Source organism: Tamandua tetradactyla, chromosome 1, assembly GCF_023851605.1.
Source record: "Tamandua tetradactyla isolate mTamTet1 chromosome 1, mTamTet1.pri, whole genome shotgun sequence".
Classification (NCBI taxonomy): Eukaryota; Metazoa; Chordata; class Mammalia; order Pilosa; family Myrmecophagidae; genus Tamandua; species Tamandua tetradactyla.
In genome coordinates, this window is record NC_135327.1 from 7,946,433 (window position 1) to 7,970,445 (window position 24,013).

The 24,013-nt window shown below is 41.3% G+C and overlaps 1 protein-coding gene across 1 annotated transcript; it reads left to right on the forward strand.

Annotated features, from left to right (window-relative positions):
* Window positions 1-699: 699 nt before the first annotated feature.
* FITM2 (fat storage inducing transmembrane protein 2) lies at window positions 700-16,111 on the forward strand. The gene is made up of 2 exons (XM_077168138.1): window positions 700-947; window positions 3,030-16,111. The coding sequence occupies exons 1-2, from the start codon at window positions 775-777 to the stop codon at window positions 3,640-3,642; spliced, it is 786 nt and encodes a 261-aa protein (XP_077024253.1). The 5' UTR covers window positions 700-774; the 3' UTR covers window positions 3,643-16,111.
* The last annotated feature ends 7,902 nt before the right edge of the window (window positions 16,112-24,013 follow it).

Genomic DNA, 24,013 nt, shown 5'->3' on the forward strand with positions numbered 1-24,013 from the left:
AATAAAAAAATACAACGGGTGCACATAAAATTCAGGATTTCATGGGTATTTTTGCTTGGGAGGCTATTCAGTCGGTACTCAAGTTTTACATGTGTGTTGGTTTAAAGAAAAGTACTAAGTAAATAATAATATTGGTGGTATATAGAGACAGCAAAAGCGGTTAAGGTGGCAGAGGAGTGACTCAAGGTGGAACACTGAATTCACACCCAGCCTTGACAGGGTGTGAGCGCGTGTGGCTGGGTCAACAATGCCCTCATCTGACCGCCACTCACCCCAGCGTCCAGTATTTTCATCCCATATAATTAACCCCGTTTTAAAAGAGAAAATAAATTGAATAATTACTTAGAAATTGATTTTCTGATGGAATGTAATTTCATGCCTCTATACCCGGACCGAGTTCATAAACGGACCTCTCGTCCCCTCATTCAACAGGTGAGAAGACTCAGATGGAGGAGGCATCCCTTCCAAGGTGAAAGGGAACCTGAATCCGTGACCGCTGCGCCCATCCCTACGGTGCGGCACTGATTCCTTCCCAAAGTTATTTTCCAGACTAGCGTAGGAGGCCGAGACTGGGATTCGCACCTGTGCGCCCACAGCGCTCTCCTCCTCCCCGGCCGCGGGGCGGGGACACCCAGGCGCTCACGCCACGCGGGCAAGCGCCGGGAGGGGCTCTGCGCATGCGCGGGCCGGGAGGCGGGGGCGCCCGCCCCAGAGAAGGGCAAGACGGTGGCCGACAGGGCTCGGGGAAAAGGACGGTGGCCGACGAGGTCGGGGATGGATCACCTGGAGCGATGTGCGCTGCTCTTTAGGGGGACGCTGGTGCGGGTGACCGTGCGGCGCTACTTACCCTGGGCCCTGGTGACCTTCATGCTGACAGGCTCTCTCCTCAAGGAGTTCTCCCCGCTGCCTGAGAGCTACCTCAGCAACAAGCGCAACGTCCTCAATGTGTGAGTGCGCCCTGGGTCCTCTCCGGTTTCCCCCGCCGTCGGCCCGCTGCGGTGGTCGGCAGGCCCCGGACCGGGCTGACGGGACTAGTCCGGCTAGTCCAGGGGAGCTGGGGGTTAGCTGCCCTGGTGGACAGGTCATTGGAAGGCGGGAGTCGCGACAGCAGCATCTCGCGCGCGTGTCACGACTGAGGGGCCCCGGAATAGGTAGAGCCGCTGGGAATTCGTGTCTGCCTGAGCTTGACTGGGCGGGGAGACGGGCAGGGTTGTGTGTCCGTGTGTGTATGTACGGGCGTGTGGGGGGCGATGAACCAGCCTCTGTCTCTCCTTCCCACTCTCCCTCCTGCCCTGTTTGGGAGATGCCACCTCCCGACCTGCTTGTGACAGGCTCAGGCGCCTGCACCCTGGGTCTCATCCTCTTCGCCTGTAACAGAATCCTGCATTCGCCCACCCCCACTACTGCGACTCTTGCCCTAGCCTGTGACAGAACCCACACACACACAGATATTAAGTCTGAGGAGTTGAGCCCTCCTTTCTGTGACCTTTCTCCTGGATTTTCTTGAACCTTCCCCGTCACCCAAAGTACATGGCAGTGTCCCAGGAAAGCAACTTCAGCTCGTTCTTTAAGATATCTCCTTAACTCCTCCCACTACACACACACACACACACACTCTTTTTACACTCCTGGATTTTAAGTTTATTGCACAGAACACTATTGTAGTAATAAAGGGAAGCTCTGAAAGATAAAGCTTCTGCCTTGATTTGAGCCCAGATTCTTCTTTGGAGTTAGAGTGTCTGCAACATCTCCTGAAAGTCAGCCCAGCTTTCCTTATCTACTTAAAACCTTGGTTTCTCTCCAGGGCAGCTTCATCAAATGCCAGACTGGCCTTGGCCTTTGTGTGCTTGGAACCATATGTTAGTCCCAGTGAAGATTTTAATGACAGGCCTTTGAGTGCTGTCTGATAAATCTTTGGAACCTAGGAAAGAGTCATTCTGTCCTTGGCACACCTTCCTTCCTCACCCACCCTGTGAGGCAAGGCTAAGAATAGATTATGAGAGTGGTAGTAGCCCCAGCTCTCTTGTATGTATGTTTATGGCAGCTGGTCCCCAGGTCAGCTACCCTTCACGAGCACAGGATTGCCAGACAAGGCAGCTGCTGCTTTATCTTGACTGAGTGAGCTCAGAGCCAAGCAGCCCAGCAGATAAGCCCCTACTTTTTGGAAGTAGCCATGGGTCCTGGTGTTTTGTTCCAGGCATCTATGATAATTAATGGAAGGGAACTAGTGAGTCATTAGATCTGGAAGGATGTTAAAAATTATTTGGTTATGTCTCCACTGTTTAACAGCTATGAAAACTGAGGCCTAGAGAAGTGTTATAACAGGTTAGGCCAGAATTAGGATTTTAAACTAGGTCATTTAGCCTGAAGTCAAGCTCTTTGTTGCATCACATTCTTTGAATGGAGTTATATGGTTCCCAAGACCATTTTTGCCTTTTAGAAAAGAAGTGTGATGTGGTAGAAAAAGCATAGACTGTGGGGATGATCAAACCTTTGATTTTATCCATGCTTACTGTTTGTGTGAGTGTGACCCTGGGTAAGTTACTGAACTTTTCTGAGATTCCTTATCAATAAAATGGGGCCAATGATACCTTCTTCCAGGATTACTGTGAGTGTTCTATGGGAAATTATTATATGTGAAAGCTCCTGGCATTTGGTTGATACTCAGTTATTATTACTTTCCTGAGGAAATAATACAGTGCCTTATACTCACAGACCCTGAATTTGAATCTCAGCCCCACCACTTGCAACTTCCACACTGGGCATGACACTTCTATGTACTTCTGTTTTCTTATCTGTAACATGGCAGTAATAACAGCACCACCTCATAGAGTTAAGGATTAAATAATTAATATATTTAAAGTACTTAGTAAGTAAAGCAGAGTAAACACTCAAAACGTGATAGTTGTTATGAACTATAGCTTTTAACCAGTATTCTCATTTCCCTTTGGAGTCTTTAGACCAGAGTTGTGACTTGTCTCCTCTCTGTCACGTCCCCTTTCTTTACTTCCACTTTCCTCCTTTGCCAGGTATTTTGTCAAAATGGCCTGGGCCTGGACCTTCTGTCTCCTCCTGCCTTTCATTGCCCTCACCAACTACCACCTGACAGGCAAGCCTGGCCTGGTCCTGCGGCGGCTGAGCACCCTGCTTGTGGGCACAGCCATCTGGTATGTCTGCACAGCCATCTTCTCCAACGTAGAGCACTACACAGGCAGCTGCTACCATTCGCCATCCCTGAATGTCAGAAAGGAGTACCAGAGTAAGCACGAGTGCCATGTGGAAGGAGGCTTTTGGCACGGCTTTGACATCTCAGGTCACTCCTTCCTGCTGACCTTCTGTGCCCTCATGATTGTGGAGGAGATGGCCGTGCTACATGAGGTGAAGACGGACCGAAGCCACTGCCTCCACACTGCCATCACCACCCTGGTTGTCGCCCTGGGCTTCCTGACCTTCGTTTGGGTGTGGATGTTTCTGTGCACAGCCATTTATTTCCACAACTTGTCCCAGAAAGCATTTGGTACCCTGTTCGGTTTGCTGGGCTGGTATGGAACATATGGGTTTTGGTATCTAAAATCCTTTTCCCCAGGACTTCCTCCCCAGAGCTGTAGTTTAAATTTGAAGCAAGACGGTTATAAAAAATAAAAGAGAAACAAAAGGGGTGGTAGCAGGACAACAGCTAATATATTTTTCATAGCTAGATTATCAATATTACTTCAGAGAGGAAACTTGCCAGGCAGTTTGGTGGGTAGCATTGGGGAGAACAAGGTTAGCCAAGGCTGTTCTTGGCGATGTTACCCTGTTTCACGAGCTCCACCATTCCAGCCAGGCACTCTTCCTCCTTGGCAGAACCTGACCCCAATCTGGAATGCCCCTTTTGTCCCTAGATGGCAGAGCTAAGGCTCAGTGAGAAAGGTCAGAATCAGGAAAGCATTCATTGTGTGGCTGAAAGGAAGCCAGGGCCTCAGGACTCTTATTTGCTGCCATCTTCCTAATTTTAATTGTCTTTTGATTTTAATGGCCATTAATGGTGTTATTTAGAAATGTTTCCCTCTGGCCAAATTTTATATAAGTATTTATTTCAGGCAGGGTTCTTTATAAAACAACCAACTGTGTGTAAGACACATTTGGTTGGAGTATTTTTTTCATTTGTAAAATGTTAAATATTGCAACTTGCTTGTAAATTAGCTAACTGAAACAGGCCTGTCGAAGTGGAGTGCCTCTGTGACATGGATGATTTTCTGTTGGTGATGTCTATTTATGATAATTTTGGAGCAATAAGATTTTCTTCTTTTTTAGTGAATGATTTATAGTTTTTAATAACAACCATGGCATTTGTTCTTTGTCCTGACAAAACTCACAATTCCAGGGCTGCACTTTGGCACGTGCATAGATGGTTTTGAGTTTGTTTTTTTTTTTTAAACACTGATTTACTTTTTATGAATGAAAATCTTGGCTTATGGTATTAAATTCCATCTTATGGGGCTGTTTTTTTGTTAAGAACAAAACAGGAAAGCAGGTGTTTTAATAACTTGATGAGTTTTAAGCCAAGTCATAGTAATATTGCAAAATGCATATTTGCACTGAAGCTTTCATAATTGCATTATCAGTGGTATAGGCTGAGCATTGCTTCAGAGTCATATCATAAGTACATTGATCAGTCTGCTGTTCCAAGGCATATTTTACATTTTGGAAATATGATAATTCAGAAGGAAATAAAATGTCTCCCATTACATTTGATTTTGCAAGAAACCGATCTGCTTGCAGAAATGCCGTTATTAAATAGTGGCATGACTTTGGACCCACACTCCTTTTACACCACTGACAAAACAAAAACTACTTCTCTTCAACTGGGCTTGAAATTGACCTCTCTCCTCTCGTTTCACTTCTCAGTTTCTAACCTGGCCACTCTGGCCTTCACTCGAAAGTGCAGAGAAGGGTTAAGAGTCTTGTCACATTCATTCCTCAAAGGCAGAGTCACACACTCTGTCACAAAATATCCCCTCTTCCCTTTTCCAGCTATCTCCTTAAGCCTTTCAACCTGAACCATCTCACATTTTGAATAATCATCATTGAAGCTGCTTTGATGCCCCAAACCCCTCCCCTCAGTCAAGCTTGATAATAGCATTAATTGAAAAGTACTGCATTTGACTGTATTAACTCAAGCTTAGGTTGTTAGGAGCTTGAGGTCTGGAAAGTCTTTGGGGTAAATTTTATTTAATATAAAGATATTTTGAAAATATATGGTTCATATCCCGCTGAGCTTCAGCCAAGATGTGTTATACCCAGAAATGGCAGAAACACTGGTAGTGAGATTTCAGTTCCAAGCGTAGCCTTGGTGCTTTGGAAGTTTTGCCAAGATGTCATGGGCCCTGATGAGAGAATTGTTTACCTTCTTAAGTTTATATCTGTGAACTGGGAGTGGGTGTAGGATGGGTGGTTGAGGCTCGTTGAAAGGATTGAAAGCTCTCCTAAGTTTCATGTTCAGCACCAAAAGGCGACAGGCACAGAGTGACCCTGGAAATTCATTTGTCACACTCTATTTCCAGTTATTTTTCTCATGTGGGTCTAATTCAGCCTCAGCATTAAATTAGCTTTGTGTGGAAAGTGACACTACAGCTCCAGGATTTGGGTTTTCTGTATTGATTTGTCTTCCACCACTTTTTTTTTTCTTTTTCCTTTCTCTCTTTTTTTAATTAGAGAAATTGTGGGTTTACAGAAAATCCATGCATACAGTGTAGGGTTCCTATATATCACCCTATTATTAACACCTTGTGTTGTTGTGGTACATTTGTTGGAATTGATGAAAGCATGCTTATAATTGTACTATTAACTGTAGTCCATGGTTTAACTCAGGGTCCACCATTTATGTTGTGCAGTTCCATGGATTTTTAAAAATATATATATATTCTAATAACATACATACAATCTAAAATATCCCCCTTTAGACTACATTCAAATACATAATTCACTGTTGTTAATTACATTCACAGTGTTGTACTAACATCACCACCATTCATTTCCAAAACTTTTCCATTTTCCCAAGTAGAAACTTTGTATATTTTAAGCCTTAACCCCCTGTTTCCTACTCTCACCCTATTCCCCGGTGATCTGTATATTAGATTCTGACTCTATGGGCTTGCTTACTCTAATGATTTCATATCCATGAGCTCATACAATATTTGTCCTTTTGTGCCTGTTTTATTTCACTCAACATGGTATCTTCAAGGTTCATCCATGTTGTTGCATATATCAGAACTTCCTTTCTTTTTCAGATTGAGTAATATTCCATTTTGGTGTATATGCCACATTTTGTTTATCCATTCATTGATTGATGAGTGCTTAGGCGGCTTTCATTGGCAATTGTAAACCATACTGCTATGACCATTGGTGTGTAAATATCTGTTTGAATCCCTGCTTTCAGTTCTTTTGGGTATATATCTAGAAGTGGGATAGCTAGGTCATATGGTCATTCTAAACTTAACTTTCTGAGGAACTGCCAAACTGTATTCCATAGCTGCTGTACCATTTTACATTCCCACCAGCAATGAATGAGTGTGCCTATTTCTCTACGTCCTCTCACTTACAATTTTCCATTTTTTTTAATGATACCCTTTCTAGTGGGTATGAAATGGCATTTCAATGTGGTTTTGAGTTTTATTTCCCTTTATGGCTAATAATGCTGAGCTTCGTTTCATGTGTTTTTTTTTTTTTTTTTTTTCGCCATTTGTGTTCTCCAATATCTTATTTGGAGAAATGTCCAAGTTTCTTGCCCATTTTTCAATCAAGTGGTTTGTCTTTTTGTTGTTGAGTTGAAGGATTTCTTTATATGATGTAAATATTAAACCTTTATTGGATATTTGGTTTCTAAATATTTTCGCCCATTGTGTAGGTTATCATTTTGCTTTCTTGATAAAGTCCTTTGATGCATAAACGTTTTTAATTTTGATGAGCTCCTATTTATCTATTTTTTTCCTCTTGTTGCTTGAGCTTTGGGTTTAAAGTCTAAGAAACTGTTGCCTAACACAAGGTCCTAAAGATAATTTCCTACTTTTTCTTCTAAGAGTTTTATAGTTCTGGCCAGGCGCTTCCAAATTGCCCTGGGGAGGGGATGAAGAAGGGACCAGGAAAGGCACCAAGAGCTCCTTGCACAGCTCCCCAAAGCTGTGCTTTCTTGACTCAGACTTGCCCAGCAAATGCAGCCCTTCAGCTGTCCTCTGCAGCTCTGAGGAAGCATACTATCTTTAAGTCTCCTTCACTGCTTTTGCCCAGGGTAAGTTGGAACAATGGCTGCCCTTAGAGCTGGGCCCCCAGTGATCCAAATAGCTAATCAAAGTAGTGATCAGTTATTGGTCTACACATCTCCTCCCTCCCTCCCAATCTTGGGGAAATGGTCTTCTTTTGTCCTTCTCTAGTGCCAGCAAGCTGTACAAGGGGCCAGACCTCACTGCTGCCTGCTGCGAGAGTAGAGAATGGGTGCTGCTATGCAGAGAGAGCTATTTACTATATTTACAGTAATTCACCAACCTCTTCCTCTGCTCTTCCCTGGATGCTACACAGTGCTCTGCTGGGCTGTAGGGTTCTGAAATTGTGGGTTCAGACAGTTCCTGACTCTTTAACAGCTCTGGTGGAGGGACTGACTCCTGGAGCTTCCTACTTCACCATCTCTCCCCCCACCCCGCACTTCTTGTTCATTTATAGCATCCTTGCCTTTTTCTTGAGAGCATGCTCTCTATCCCTGTGTGAGACAGTATGGTGTAGTTGGAAGGATTTGCACTCAAGCAAATGTGAGACATGGGCTCAAGTCCTGGCACTGCTGCTTACATCTGTTTGACCATGGGCAAGCCTCATTTTCCTTACCTGTAATGTGGAGATGAAACTTATCATTAAGGAAAATGATGCATATAAAATTTCAGCATATGTGCTTAGCAGGCAATAGTCCCCCCTCTGACCCGTTTTTGACCAAGGCTTCAGAACTTTTTAGTTCTTCTAGAGAATACAGAGGAAACTAACATTTTATTTGGGGTGTCATTTGGGGTATGGGTCTTCTGTTGAAAGTCTTATATTGTCTTGTGAAAAGTGTCTGTTGTTCCCAGGTGCTGAACAAGAGGCTTTTGAGGATATCTATGATCACGTAATATTATCATCCTTGTTTTGCCTTTCCATGTTGAGTTTCATTCACTGACGCCTTATTTTCCATGTGCATCTGTTATAGTCTGGGTACCAGATTGTATTTAGAGAATGGATCTTGCCACTGTTATATACACACATATTGTGTGTGTATAAACAAACAAATTAAAGTAAACTAGAGATAATGAAATCTCACATTCATTGTCTTGTGTGTTCCTTTCCAGTATCCTTTAAGGAAGTCCAGAGCCCACTTTTTTCATTAACGTTGCCCACTTTTTACTTGTTATATATAGGGTGTTTTATGGGCTTAATTACTTTTATTTTTCCCCCTACATCCTGTAAACTAAATATAGGTTCAGTCATTTAAGCAGGCCTTAAATACTTTGTTATTTCTTAGTGTCATTTGTTCTTTCCCTCTCTACCATGTTGGTGTTTTACAATCCTGAGATCTTTATCAGCCAGATTTGGAAGCAGGCCTCTTGGCAACAGGAGAAGAGACAGGCCTCATGGAAGGAACACCAAAGGGCAAGTACAAGGATCATTCAGATGAGGTCATCTTTGGAAATGCTTTGTAACCCTGGAGGCCTGTGCATTCATGAGGGCCTCTTACAACTTTTAGGACCCACTTGCCACTGTGCCCTACTTGGAACTACCAGGTTGTTCTCTCTGGTTCCAGGACCAGAATCACCTCCCACTGCAAAACTTCCCTGTTCCAGTTTCTTAAACAGCAACAAACACTTCCCGAGTTCATTCTATGAGCTGAGATCTGGGGTGGAATGCAAAATCCCTCTCCTGTGGAGTTGATGTGGTCAAAGTCCATCCCTTCTAAGCCTATAGTGTGTGCTGGGGTTGTAAAGATGAGTCTGATAGGTCTATGCATTTGAAGAATTTTCATTCTTAACAGAGAAGACAAAGTACTGTGAGTACTGGGTCAAGATTAGGGCCTGGGAGCATAGATCAGGAAACACCAGCTTCCCTGGGGAATCACGATATTTTCACAGAAGATAACAGTTCTTTTGGGTCTTGAAGGATGAGGAGGTGTTCAGGCAGTTAGGCAGAGAAGGAAAATCCAAGGCAGTGGGAACAGCATGTGTAAAGACACATGTTCCAGTTTGCTAGCTGCCAGAATGCAATGTACCAGAAACAGAATGGCTTTTAAAAAGGGGAATTTAATAAGTTGCTAGTTTACAGTTCTAAGGCTGAGAAAATGTCTCAATTAAAGCAAGTCTATAGAAATGTCCAATCTAAGGCACCAGAAAAAGATACCTTGGTTCAGGAAGGCCAGTGAAGTTCAGGGTCTCTCTCTCAAGTGAGAAGGCACATGGCAAACACAGTCAGGGTTTCTCTCGGCTGGAAGGGCACATGGTGAACATGGTGTCATCTGCTAGCTTTCTCTCCTGGCTTCCCGTTTCAGGAAGCTCCCTGGAAGGCGTCTTCCTTCTTCATCTTCAAAGGTCGCTGGCTGGTGGACTCTGCTTCGTGGTACTACAGCATTCTCTGCTCTCTCCGAATCTCTCTTTCTCCAAAATGTTTCCTCTTTTATAGGACTCCAGAAATTAATCAAGACTCACCCAAATGGGTGGAGACATGCCTCCACCTAATCCACCTTAACAACCACTCTTGATTAAATCACATCTCCAAGGAGATGATCTAATTACGGTTTCAAGCATACAATGCTGAATAGGGATTAGAAGAAATGGCTGCTTTTACAAAATGGGATTAGGATTAAAACATGGCTTTTCTAGGGTACATACATCTTTTCAAACCAGCACAGGACATTAATATGTTACTGTGATCTTTATTCAGATATCCCTTTTCAAGAAACCTGTCTTCCCTATCATTTTCAAAAGCAGTTGAGATTGAAGAAAGGCAGATTTATCAGTGGAGATTGTAGATGCACCTGCTATTATATAAACAGCTCTAACTCTTGAGCGAGGAGTTAGAATACCTGGCTTTGAGCTGGGTTCTGCCACTGCTTTTCTGCTTTTTTTGTGTGACCTTGAGCAAGTCATTCAACCTCTGGGTCTCTATTTCCTCATCTGAAAAACGGTGGGGATGGGCCAGATAATCTTACTAACCCTTTCTATCTTCTGTATTCTGTTTCTGGTTTCTGCTGATGAAGAGTTCTTCCCAAACTGGTTATGACTTTTATTTTAGGAAACAACATGAAAAGATATGCCCTATTAGAGCTGAGTTGGCAGCTGGTTTCCCCATGGGTGATGCAGGAGCAGACCTCTGGGTTCCCTTCCTTCCTCTTTCCTAATCTAGCTCAGGTCTGATTGTGGATTCATAAGGGCTTACTGGACATGGAGAGCTGAACCTAGTTCCCAGAGGGAGGGGCTGCAGAGGCCTTAGAAAACAAGGTAGTTTCTGTTAAGAGAAGCCCTGTGTGCTTTAGACACCTTCATAAATTGTCCCAGAAACCCTCTGGGGAGTTCTAAAATTAAAACACACTTAGGGGAGATGAGCCAAGGTGGAGGCTTAGTGAGTATGGGATTTAGTTCGTCCTCCAGAGCAGCTAGTAAATAGCCAGGAACAGTACAGAACCACTGCTTGGGCCATGTCAGTGACTGGACACACAGCATACCCCAGTCTGGCAAGCTGGACCACCTGCGAGCCCCTCCAGAACTGTGAGTCCCCCAAGCCACAGTGGCCGGTGCCCCTCCCCCGCAGGCTACTTCCCAGAGGGGAAAGGAAAGGGACTTTACTAGCAGCAGGGGCTGAGTGCAACCAAGCTCCAATTGTGGAATTAATTAATAAATTTTGACTACTAAAAATAAGCCCTCAGCTCAGCTGAAACTCAAGTCAAAGCGGAGGTTGCTGGTTTTTGCCCCGGCACAGAGGGTGCAAGGCTGATGATAAAAGAAAAAAGAGAAAAAAGAAACAGGTTTTTGGATCGGATAGCACATAACACTTGAAAGGATCTGGGCCCTGAAGGAAAGAAGGGGGCACATAGGAACTGAAGGTACACAAAGCAACGTACCAACTCAAGCTCTTGATTGGCAAACCTGAGGAATGGGGGTCCTGCTCTGAAAAGGATTTTTCTCTTTCTTTTTTGTGGCTGTGCTTCTATGGCTTAACTACTCTTTGGGTACAGCTGCAGGGCTTCCCAGGCTCCAACTGCCCCAGGCAGAGGCAGAATTAAGCTTCTTTGAGTGTTTGTGTGGAGCCTGTGCCTTCCACAGGAGAGGAGTGGGGCCCAGTTCAGGTGGATTCTCTCCCTCAAGGAATTCAGACCCCAGGGTCAGGAAAGGTAAAGCAATTAAAGCCAACCTACAACCTCTTCTCTGTCTCAACCTCCACCCTCCCCTTCCCAGCAGGGAGAGTCTGCTGAAGTTAAAAGTACTGCATCACCTTACTCTGTTGGGGCCCGGAGGCAGACAAACACCACATACTGGGCAGGATAGTATGAGTCCAGAGGCTTCATAGGAAAGCCTTTCAATTTGCTGGGTCTTATCCTTAGGGAAAACTGATGCAGGTGACTCTTTCCTCCTGAGAGGCCAGTTTGGTCTGGGAAAATTTGGCTGGGGTCTATAATACCTAAGTAGACCCTCCTAAGGTGGGAAAAAAAGGCACCATACAGGCAGGGCAAGAAACAAGAAAACAAGAACTGAAAAATTATTATCTGTTAAACAAAACCTAAGCTAGAGGTCCAGAATAAGCTGAACTGAATGTCAATGAACAGGATAGAGGACAAAGTCACCCAGCAAGAAAATCCTAAGTAAAAAAAGCAAATCTCCAGAATAAGCTAATTAGGGTAATTAAATGCCTAGATGCTGGCAAAAAATAATGATTCATACTAGGAAAATTGAAGATATGGCCTAGTCAAAGGAACAAACCAACAATTCAAATGAGATACAGGTGTTGAAAAAATTCAGAATGTTTGAACAGACATGGAAAACCTTCTCAAAAATCAAATGAATGAATTGAGGGAGAATATAAAGAAGGCAAAGAATGAACAAAAAGAAGAAATTGAAAGTCTGAAAAAACAATCAGAACTTATGAGAATGAAAGACACAGTAGAAGAAATGAAAAAAAACAAACAATGGAAACCTACAATGTCAAATTTCAAGAGGCAGAAAATGGGATTAGTGAATGGAGAACAGAACATCTAAAATCCAACAAGCAAAAGAAAATATAGATAAAAGAATGGAAAAATATGAGCAGGGACTCAGGGAATTGAATGACAACATGAAGCTCACAAATATATGTGTTGTGGATGTCCCAGAGGAGAAGAGAAGGAAAAAGGAGGAGAAAAACTAATGGAGGAAATTATCATTGAAAATTTCCCAACTCCAATGAAAGACTTAAAATTACAGATCCACGAAGTGCAGCGTACCACAAACATAATAGATCCAAATGACATACTCCAAGACACTTACTGATCAGAATGTCAGATGTCAAAGAAAAAGAGAGAATCTTGAAAGCAGCAAGAAAAAAACAATCCATCACATACAAGGGAAGCCCAATAAGACTATGCATAGATTTTGCAGCAGAAACCATGGAAGCGAGGACAGTGGGATGATATATTTAAATTACTAAAAGAGAAAAACTGCCAACCAAGAATACTATATCCAGCAAAATTGTCCTTCAAACTGACGGAGAAATCAAAACATTTTCAGACAAAAAAATCACTTGAGAGAATTTGTGACCAAGAGACTGGCTCTGCAAGAAATACTAAAGGGAGCACTAGAGACAGATACGAAAAGACAGGAGAGAGAGGTGTGGAGAAGAGTGTAGAAATGAAGACTATCAGTAAAGGTTAAAAGAAGAAAAATTAGATATGATATTAAATCCAAAAGGCAAAATGGTAGAAGAAAGTACTGCCCTTACAGTAATAACACTAAATGTCAATGGATTAAACTCCCCAATCAAAAGACATAGACTGGCAGAATGGATTAAAAAACAGGACCCATCTATATGCTGTCTACAGGAAGCACATCTTAAATTCAAAGAGAAACATAGGTTGAAAGTGAAAGATTGGGAAAAAATCTTTCATGCAAATACCAATCAGAAAAGAGCAGGAGTAGCTATACTAATATCCGACAAATTAGATTTCAAATGTAAAACAGTTAAAAGAGACAAAGAAGGATACTATGCATTAATAAGAGGAACAATTCAACAAGAAGACAAAACAATCATAAATACTTATGCCCCGAGCCAGAATGCGCCAAAATACATGAGGCAAACACTGAAAACACTAAAAAGAAATAGACACTTCTACCATAATAGTTGGAGACTTCAATTCCCCACTCTCATCAATGGACAGAACATCTAGACAGAGGATCAATAAAGAAACAGAGAATTTGAAGAATACAATAATGAACTAGACTTAACAGACATTTATAGAGCATTACACCTCACAACAGCAGGATACACCTTTTTCTCAAGTGCTTATGGATCATTCTCAAGGATAGACCATATGCTGGATCACAAAGCAAGTCTGAATAAATTTTAGAAGATTGAAATCATACAAAACACTTTCTCAGATCATAAAGGAATGAAGTTGAAAATCAGTAATAGGCAGACTGCCAGAAAATTTACAAATATATGGAGGCTCAATGACACACTTAAACAACCAATGGGTCAAGGAAAAAATTACAAGAGAAATCAGTAAATATCATGAGGCAAATGCAAATGAAAATACAACATATCAAAATTTATGGGATGCAGCAAAGGCAGTGCTAAGAGAGAAATTTATTGCCCTAAATACCTATATCAAAAAAGAAGATAGAGCAAAAATCGAGGAATTAACTGTTCACTTGGAAGAACTAGAAAAACAGCAAACTAACCCCAAGGCAAGCAAAAGGAAAGAAATAATGAAGATTAGAGCATAAATAAATGAAATTGAGACCATGAAAACTGTCGAGAAAATCAACAAAACCAGAAGTTGGTTCTATGAGAAAATCAATATGATTGATGACCCTTAGCGAGGTTGACAAAAAGAAGAGAGAAGAGCAAATAAATAAAATCAGAAATGGAAGAGGAGACATAACCACTGACCCCACAGAGATAAAGGAAATAATGAGAGGATACTATGAACAACTTTATTCTAATAAATTTGACAATGTAGATGAAATGGACAACTTCCTAGAAAGGCATGAACAACCAACTTTGACTCAAGAAGAAATAGATGACCTCAACAAACCAATCACAAGTAAAGAAACTGAATCAGTCATTAAGAAGCTCCCCCAAAAGAAAAGTCCAGGACCAGATGGCTTCACATGTGAATTCTACCAAACATTCCAGAAAGAATTAGTACCAATCCTGCTCAAACTCTTCAAAAAAATTGAAGAGGAGGGGAAGCTACCTAACTCATTCTACGAAGCCAACATCACCCTCATACCAAAGCCAGACAAAGATATTACAAGAAAAGAAAACTACAGCCCAACCTCTCTAATGAATATAGATGCAAAAATCCTCAACAAAATCCTTGCAACTCAAATCCAGCAGCATATTAAAAGATTTATACACCATGACCAAATAGGATTCATCCCAGGTATGCAAGGATGTTTCAACATAAAAAAATCAATGAAGGGCGGGCCACGGTGGCTCAGCGGACAAGCACGCTTGCCTGCCATGCCAGAGGACCCAAGTTCGATTCCTGGTGCCTGCCCATGTAAAAAAAAAAAAAAATCAATGAATGTAATACACCATATCAACAAATCAAAGCAGAAAAACCACATGATCACCTCCATTGATGCAGAAAAGGCATTTGACAAAATTCAACATCTTTTCTTCTTGGAAACACTTCAAAGGATAGGAATAGAGGGTAACTTCCCTGACATGATAAAGGAAATATAAGAAAAACCCACAGCTAACATCATCCTCAATGGGGAAAAACTGAAAACTTTCCCCCTATAATCAGGAACAAGACAAGGATGTCCACTATCACTATTGTTATTCAACATTGTGTTGGAAGTTCTAGCCAGAGCAATTAGACAAGAAAAAGAAATACAAGGCATCAAAATTGGAAAGGAAGAAGTAAAACTCTCACTGTTTGCAGATGATATGATACTATATGTCAAAAACCCAGAAAAATCCACAGCAAAACTACCAGAGCTAATAAATGGATACAGCAAAGTGGCAGGTTACAAGATCAGCACTCAAAAATCTGTAGTGTTTCTATACACTAGTAATGAACAATCTGAGGGGGAAATCAAGAAAAAAATTCCATTTACAGGTGCAACCAAAAGAATAAAATATCTAGGAATAAATTTAATAAAGAGACAAAAGACCTATACAAAGAAAACTACAAGAAATTGTTAAAGAAATCACAGAAGACCTAAATAAATGGAAGGGCATACTGTGTTCATGGATTGGAAGACTAAATATAGTTAAGATGTCAATCCTACTTAAATTGCTTTACAGATTCAATGTGATACCAATTAAAATCCCAAAAACTTACTTTTCAGAAATAGAAAACCAATAACCAAATTTATCTGGAAGGCTAGGGTGCCATGAATAGCTAAAAGTATCCTGAGAAAGAAAAATGAAGTCGGAGGTCTCATGTTACCTGACTTTATGGTGTATTACAAAGCTACAGTGGTCAAAACAGCATGGTACTGGCATAAAGATAGACATACTGATCAATGGAATTGAATAGAGTCTTCAGATATAGACCCTCTCATCTATGGACAATTAATCTTTGATAAAGCAGTCAAGCCAACTCACCTGAGACAGAACAGTCTTTTCAATAAATGATGCCTAGAGAATTGGATATCCACATGCAAAAGAATGAAAGAGAATCCATATCTCACACCCTATACAAAAACTAACTCAGAATGGATCGAAGACTTAAACATTAGCTCTAAGATCATAAAACTGTTAGAAGAAAATGTAGGGAAGTATTGAAGACTTAAACATTAGATCTAAGATCATAAAACTGTTAGAAGAAAATGTAGGGAAGTATCTTACAAATCTTATAATAGAAAGTGGTTTCCTAGACCTTACACCCAAAGCACGAGCATTGAAGAAAGAAAGAAATGGAGAACTCCTCAAAATTAAACACTTTTGTGCATCAAAGAACTTCGTCAAAAAAGTAAAAAGATAGCCTACACAATGGGAGACAATATTTGGAAATGATATATCAGATAAAGGTCTAGTATCCAGAATATATAAAGAGATTGTTCAACTCAACAACAAAAAGACAGACAACCCAATTACAAAATGGGCAAAAGACCTGAACAGACACTTCTCAGAAGAGGAAATACATATGGCCAAAAGGCACCTGAAAAGATGCTCAACTTCCCTGGCTATTAGGGAAATGCAAATCAAAACCACAATGAGATATCCTCTCACACCCACCAGAATGGCCATTATCAATAAAACAGAAAACAACAAGTGCTGGAGAGGATGTGGAGAAAGAGACACACTTATCCACTGTTGGTGGGACTGTCAAATGGTACAACCGCTGTGAGAGGCAGTTTGGCGATTCCTCAGGAAGCTAAGTATAGAATTACCATATGACCTGGCAATACCAGCTACTCAGAGGACATGAGTAGATACCTAGCAATTTTTTGCACACCAGTGCAAACATTTGCACACCAGTGTTTATAGCAGCATTATTTCTAATTGCCAAGAGATGGAAATAGCCCAAATGTCCATCAACAGACGAGTGGCTAAGCAAGCTGTGGTTTATACATACGATGGAATATTATGGAGCTGTAAAACAATAAAGTTTTGAAGTATGTAACAACATAGATGGACCTTAAGGACAGTATGCTGAGTGAGATTAGCCAGAAACAAAAGGATAAATACTGTATGATCTCACTGATATGAACTAACATTAATGAATGAACTTGGAGGATTTCACTTAAGAACAGAGGTCATCAGGAGATAGAAATAGGGTAGATATTGGATAATTGGAGCTGAAGGGATACAGATTGTGCAGTGGGGCTGATTGTAAAAATTCAGAAATGGATAGCACACTACTACCTGTTTGTAGCACAATAATGTTAGAACAATGAATGAAGCTGAATGTGAGAATGATGGAGCAAGGAGGCCTGGGGGCACAAATGAAATCTGAAGGAAAGATAGACAATAAATACTGAGATGGTATAATCTAGGAATGCCTAGAGTATATAATGATAGTGACTAAATGTACAAATTTACAAATGATTTTGCATGAGGAAGAACAAAGTTATGTTAATACTGCAGGGTATTGAAAATAAATGGTAATTAATATTTTAAAACTTTAACTTATGTGTGAGATTAAAGCAAAAAATGTTTATTTGGTACAAAATTTATATTTTGACTAGTGTATTTCCTAATATAACTTATGTGGACAGCTTAGTTGAACACCATAGTACATGGAACCTTGAGTAGGGCATGAAATTTTGTGGGTTTGTCCAGAGTGATGCCCCGATAAATCCCAGAATGATTTGAACAGTGAATAAAAAGTATTTGTGAAGTCCCCTTGGGGGAATGGTGAGAAAGGGGGAAATCAACTTCCCCAAGTGGAGAATTCTTGATATTCTCACAAGCAGTGTGGACAACTAAAGCAATAGGCTGAGCCCCCAATCTTGGGGTTTGTTCATATGAAATTTAACCCCACAAAGGATAGGTCAAGCCTACTTAAAATTAGTCCTAAGAGTCACCCCCAAGGGAACCTCTTTTGTTGCTCAGATGTGGCCTCATTCTCCAGCCAACACAACAAGCAAACTCACCACCCTCCCCCTGCCTACGTGGGACATGACTCCCAGGGGTGTGGACCTTCCTGGCAACGTGGGACAGAAATCCTGGAATGAGCTGAGACTCAGCATCAAGGGATTGAGAAAACCTTCTTGACCAAAAGGGGAAAGAGTGAAATGAGACAAAATAGTGTCAATGGCTGAGAGATTCCAAACAGAGTGGAGAAGTTATCCTGGAGGTTATTCTTATGGATTAAGTAGATATCACCTTGTTATTCAAGATGTAATGGAGAGTCTGGAGGGAAGTGCCTGAAAATGTAGAGCTGTGTTCCAGTAGCCATGTTTCTTGAAGATGATTGTATAATGATACAGCTTTCACAATGTGACTGTGTGATTGTGAAAACCTTGTGTCTGATGCTCCTTTTATCTGCCTTATCAACAGACGAATAAAACATATGGAATAAAAATAAATAGTAGGGGGAACAAATGTTAAAATAAGTTTAGATTGAAATGCTAGTGATCAGTGAAAGGGAGGGGTAAGGGGTATGGTACGTATGAATTTTTTTCTGTTTTCTTTTTATTTCTTTTTCTGAATAGATGCAAATATTCTTAGAAATGATCATGATGATGAATATGCAACTGTGATGATACTGTGAATTACTGATTATATATGTAGAATGGATTGATCACATGGTAAGAATGTTTGTGTTTGTATGTCGGTTTGTTTAATAAATAAAATAAATTTAAAAAAAAAACACTTAGCTCAGAAAACAGATACTCCTATACCTTGGAGGGGGAATAAATTTGTACTGACTATTTAGGTGGCAATTTAGTAGCAGCAAAAATTTAAATGTACAAACCCCTTGAGCTCAGTCTAGGAATTTAGGCTATGGAAATGCTTATAGGCATAGACAAATATATAAGGATTTTATTGTAGTTATTGGTAACATTGTCAAGAACTCAAATGCCGATCAGTTAAATAAATTATGATAACTATATTATGGAATACAATGCAGTCCTAACAAAGAACAAATGATGTTACATCTAGTGTGGAATGTGGAGACAGAAAAGACGTGAATTCAAGCTGACAACCGCTTACAGTCCTGTGTCCTTGATCATGTCAGTCTCTCTGAGCCTCTGTTCTGAGGTGCCTCCCCTCAGTCAACATGCACTCGACCCATAGCCGAGGAGCACCAGGTGTGTGCCAGGCACTGTACTTGGCAGAGGGGATGCAGCATTGATTCAAAGAGACATGGTCCAGATTGAGTGAGCAAGTTACTTAATGTCTCTGGCCTCAGTTTCCTCAGCTGTAAAATTGGTATTATACAAGCCCCTTCCTCATAGGATTATTGTGAGGATAAAATGAATTAACATCTGTATGCTCAGAACAGGACTTAGCATATGGGAAGCACGGGCTGTTTTTCAAGCAGACAGTAAGTCCGCACTGTGCCATCATTATCATAACTTACTTGTAAAATCAGGGGAAAGAAACCCCATATATGCTCATGTTTTAGATTTTGATTAAGTTTGGAGGTAGTTAAAATGAACAGTCGATGAATGTGGAAGGCCTAAGTCCCAGCAGTCAAGAATGGGAATGGAGTCTCTGAGACTTCAGTCTGGTGTCAGGGTTAAGAAGGCAGACGGAGCGAGAGTGCATAGGCCGAAAGGAAAGGACTCATTGTATCCGTGGTGCCCTCTCAGCAGAGGTAAAGTAAGTCACCTGTTGTGTGAGGCACTGGGTCACTCACAGGCTTAAGGGCTGCCTGACCCTCATTCCCATGCTGCTCATTTCGGAAACTGGGCTGGGGCCTTATCCCCTGTCTTCTCTGTCATCTGAGTGCCCAGGAGGGGAGTAGGTGCAAGAGCCTGGGAGCCACCCCTGATTAACGTCTTAAATTCAGGAGCAAGGATATTTGGGTCTTGCCCAAACAAGCTGCTGTATTTCCCATTTCACTCTCATCCCTTCCTACCCTTTGCCTGCATTTCCTGAGCGTGCTGCATCTGCCAGGTACCCTCCATCTGTTACTGGGGAGCAGTGTGGGCATGAGTGGGTTGGGTATAAATGGACTCATCTGGAGTTACTTTTATGTAGGGTCAGGAGCATTGAACTTTGAGCCAAGAAGACCTGGGTTCAAATCCTGCCTGTTAACTCATTAGCTATATGATCTTGAGCAAGTCACTTAGCCTCTCTGGGCTTGTTACTCATCTATGAAATGAAATCTAAGAAATCATACATTCTGTCTACCTCACTGGTCTTTGATCGGCTTAATGATGGGAAAATATTTTATAAGCTTTAAAATGCCAGGTACCTATGAGGGCTGTTTACTATTGACTAACTTATCTTTGCCTTATGGATATCTCCCTCAGAAGCCAGGGTACTGTAACTTCTAACTCTGAAATAGCTTAGTCTCATCAATATACTAATAAAAGCAATAGCAACTAAATTTAATAACTAGCACTGTTTGTTATTTTAATTTAATGTCTGCCATTTTCAGTATATTGTCTGTCCTGTAGTTCCCTACAGTTGGGCCACAGAAGAAACAGCAAGGGCTTTGGCTTCTAATACATCTTGCTTCATATCCCAGCTCTTTTACTGTATTAGTCAGCTATTGCTGTAATAATGTTATGTAACCAAACTCTCCAAAATTTGATGGCTTTTTAACAACAAATGCTCACAGGTCAATTGCACTTCTGCTGATCTGGGGTGGACTCAGCTGGTCATCCCTGCTTCAGGCTGTAGGGTGGCTGGGTATGGCTCCAGACCAGGAGCTGGGCTGAGGTCTTCTCCACTTGTTTCATCCTGGGATCCAGACTAAAGGAGCAGCAACTGCTTTGGGCATGTTCTTCTCTTGATGATCAATGGGGCACCAAAGCCTAAGCCAAACCACCAATTCCATTTAAAACCTCTGCTCACATCGTGTCCTACTGATATCCCACCAGCTGAAGCAGGTCACATGAACAAGTCCAGCATCAATAGTACAGGAAAAAACTCCACCCTTGTCCTTGGACGTTTTACTCCCCATGCCTCAGTTTCCTCATCAGTGAAACATAAAAATCTATGCTTTGCAGAGTTAGAAATAATGTATTAGATATGTTGAAATAATCTGGGCTATTGAGTCTAACTGCCAGTGATGAACTGATGAACTGGAGAAGATAAGATCTTCAGCAGTTCTTATTGTCCTCCCCAGCTGAGCTGTGTCTCCCCCAAATGCCCAACACTGTGGCTTTTCCAAACGCATCTGCATGGGAAGAGCAAGGAACCCAGGCCTGGAGAAGTGGGAACAAAGGAGATGGAGTACAGGGGACAGCAAGTGAATATGCAACCTAGACTGTCCATCATAAACTGAGTGTCATCTGATCCATCAAACCATAAAATTAGGCATGTACAGCAGCATCCTATCATGAGGTCAGAGTGATATAGGTCAGGCTCTGTCACAAATTCCTGCTTCTTTGCTGCCTCTTTCTTAGTAATTAGGGCCTCTTGGTGAGTACTCTATCATTAGTTGATGGAGGAAGAGAAACATAACTGGCATCAACTGGAAGTGGATGCTTGCAGCACTACAGGAACATCTCTGAAAGACATTGGGGGAAGGAAATATTTTTAGCAACAACATTTCAAGCAGTACCTCTGGTTGTTTATTTTGTTTAGATGGAGACAGAAGTCCAGAAGTATGGATCTACATATATTCAAGGGACGGAGGGTTTAGGTGGATGATCAGGAACATGGCGAGAGTGAGAGAAGGACTGGTAACAAGGAGGTTTGAAGGAGAAGCTATTGTGGAATGGACATCTTTAACAATGGACACAGAATGAGAATATTTGCATTCTATGTGAATGTTTCCCAAAAGCTACCCACTGTAGGGGGGACCCTCAATAAACAGATGGACAAGATAACTTCTGTTGCTGCCAATCATTCTCTTTCCTTAGACACGCTTGTGCTTGCTCAGTAGGCTCATATGCAAAATGGCCATGGCAATTGAGATATAGGTTATAATAGACTCAACAACATGGACTTCCTCTCATCAGAAATAATATAGCTAATGCCACTGTTGAGTATCCAGCTTCCACAGAGTTCCTGATATGGACTAGCTACCTAGTGGGAGGTTGATTACACTGAACTCCTCCCATCATGGAGGGAGCATCAATTTATGCTCACTTATTCTCTCCATCCATGCACTTATGAATGCCTTGGTTCCCACCTTCATATTCCACACAGCATTGTTTCTGACTAAACACTTGATGTTACAGCAAATAAATGCAGCAGTGGGCTACACCTCTGGAATCTTCTGATCTTACCACATAGTCTATTATCTAGAAGCAGCTGGGCTTATAGAACATTGTAATGGTCTACTGAAGACTTGGCTCTGTGCCAGCTGGGAGGCACTGTGTTATTGGAGTGCTGTCCTACAGGATGCAGAATATGGTTTGAACCAGCCACCAACACTCAGTACTGTTTCTCCCACAGCCAGAAAACATAAGCCCAGCAAAGCAGAGATGCAAATGGTAGTGGTACCAAAATTTTCTACCCATCTCTGAAACATTAGATTTTGGTTTAGAGATCGTGTTTTCCAAGAGAAGAATGCTTTTATTAGAGAATAGCAAATAGATTTTTATTTGAAAGTTGGAACTATCACTTGACCATTTTGAGATCCTAATTCCACTGAACATACAGGCAAAGAAGTCAGTTACTCTACTGGCTTGGGTGATTGATTCTGATTACCAAGTGTAAATCGGATTGCTGCTAAACAATGGTGGCAAAGAATACTATTTATTTGTGATGGTTAATCTTACCCAGTTATTTAATTAAACACCATGCTGGTTTTGCTGTAAAGATATTTTGATATAGTTGCAGCTAACATCTACAGTCAATTGACTTTAAATCAAGAAAATTATCCTTTATAATGTGGGGGAGTCTCATCCAATCCATCAATGGCCTTAATAGCAAAAACTGAGGTTTTCTGCTGAAGAAGAAATTCCGCCTTAAGACTGTGCCATAAAATCCTGCCTGAATTTCCAGACTTGCCAGCCTCTGCAATTGTGTGAATTAATACCTTAAAACTAACTGTGTATCCATGTACCGATTATTGATCTTTCATCTATCTATCCATCCTTTATTGGTTCTATTTCTCTGTACAACCTGATTGATACGATACAGAAACCATGGGATTCGCTGGAATGCCTCATACTTCCCTGCCCAATTGTAAAAGGTTAACAGAAGACCACAGCATCCCAGGCACCACCAACGTTTGAGGCACTTCGCCAGATAAATTACCCCAAACAGCTGAGGTGCTGGCTGAGAACAAAGAAAACACAAAATAGCCGACGGAAAAAAGAGAAATTATCAATGTCAGCAATGGCCTTGTGTTCAATTACATAATTGAAGAAATGAGGATTGTAGCAGCTGTGAGTATTTTCTTTTTGGCTTGTTCTCTGTGTGTGTGTGTGGTCAGTATATGTAAGGAATGCTGGCAATAGTTAAATATACAGTTTAATTGGTATATGGCAGTATGTTCAGTATGCTTGTGACTTCTAGAACTAAAAGAGGAACTAGACGAGAAAGTTCCATCATCCAGATCTGTTACTAATGGGTGGCTTTCTGAGACTCATTTTTGGAGAGAAAGTGAGTATGTCCTCATTTTAGGGGGACAAGTGATCCTGTTAGGACTAAGCATGATATTATTGCTCTTGAATGGGAGTGGGGAGATCTGAGTAGCCAAAGGGGTGGACAGTGGCAAATAATATGTATGGTATTTATATTCTACCCTTGCCTTAACTTGGCCCCAGCTCACTACTTTTTTCTTTTCATCTTGATGAAAAAATGTCCAAATTATTATATTTTTCTCAAAATAAACAAAAAATATGCCTTATGTTTCACAAATTATACTGCTGGTTTCATGTTCTTTGTGCATTTCTAACAGTGGGAAATTTCTTACTCTTGGAAATTGGAGGGGCGTGTGCCCTGGGTACACCTCTAAGGATGTCCAGGAATGGGTTAACATGAGTGAATGGTAGTGAATGTGCTCTGTAAGCTGTGACAGATTGTGCCCAAGAAAGGCAGATCTGTGTCAAGGTCAGAGCTTTGAAAAGTTTATTCAGAAGCCATCTCTAAGCCCAGCAACTTGAGAATTCTTCTATTTGCTCTTGCAGAAGAACTGCGTCTGAAATCGTGTATCTCTACCCTTCAGACCCCAGTCTTTGGAAATGGACAGGTAGATGAACAACACAGCTTTAGAAATGAAAAGCAATTGCTCCTC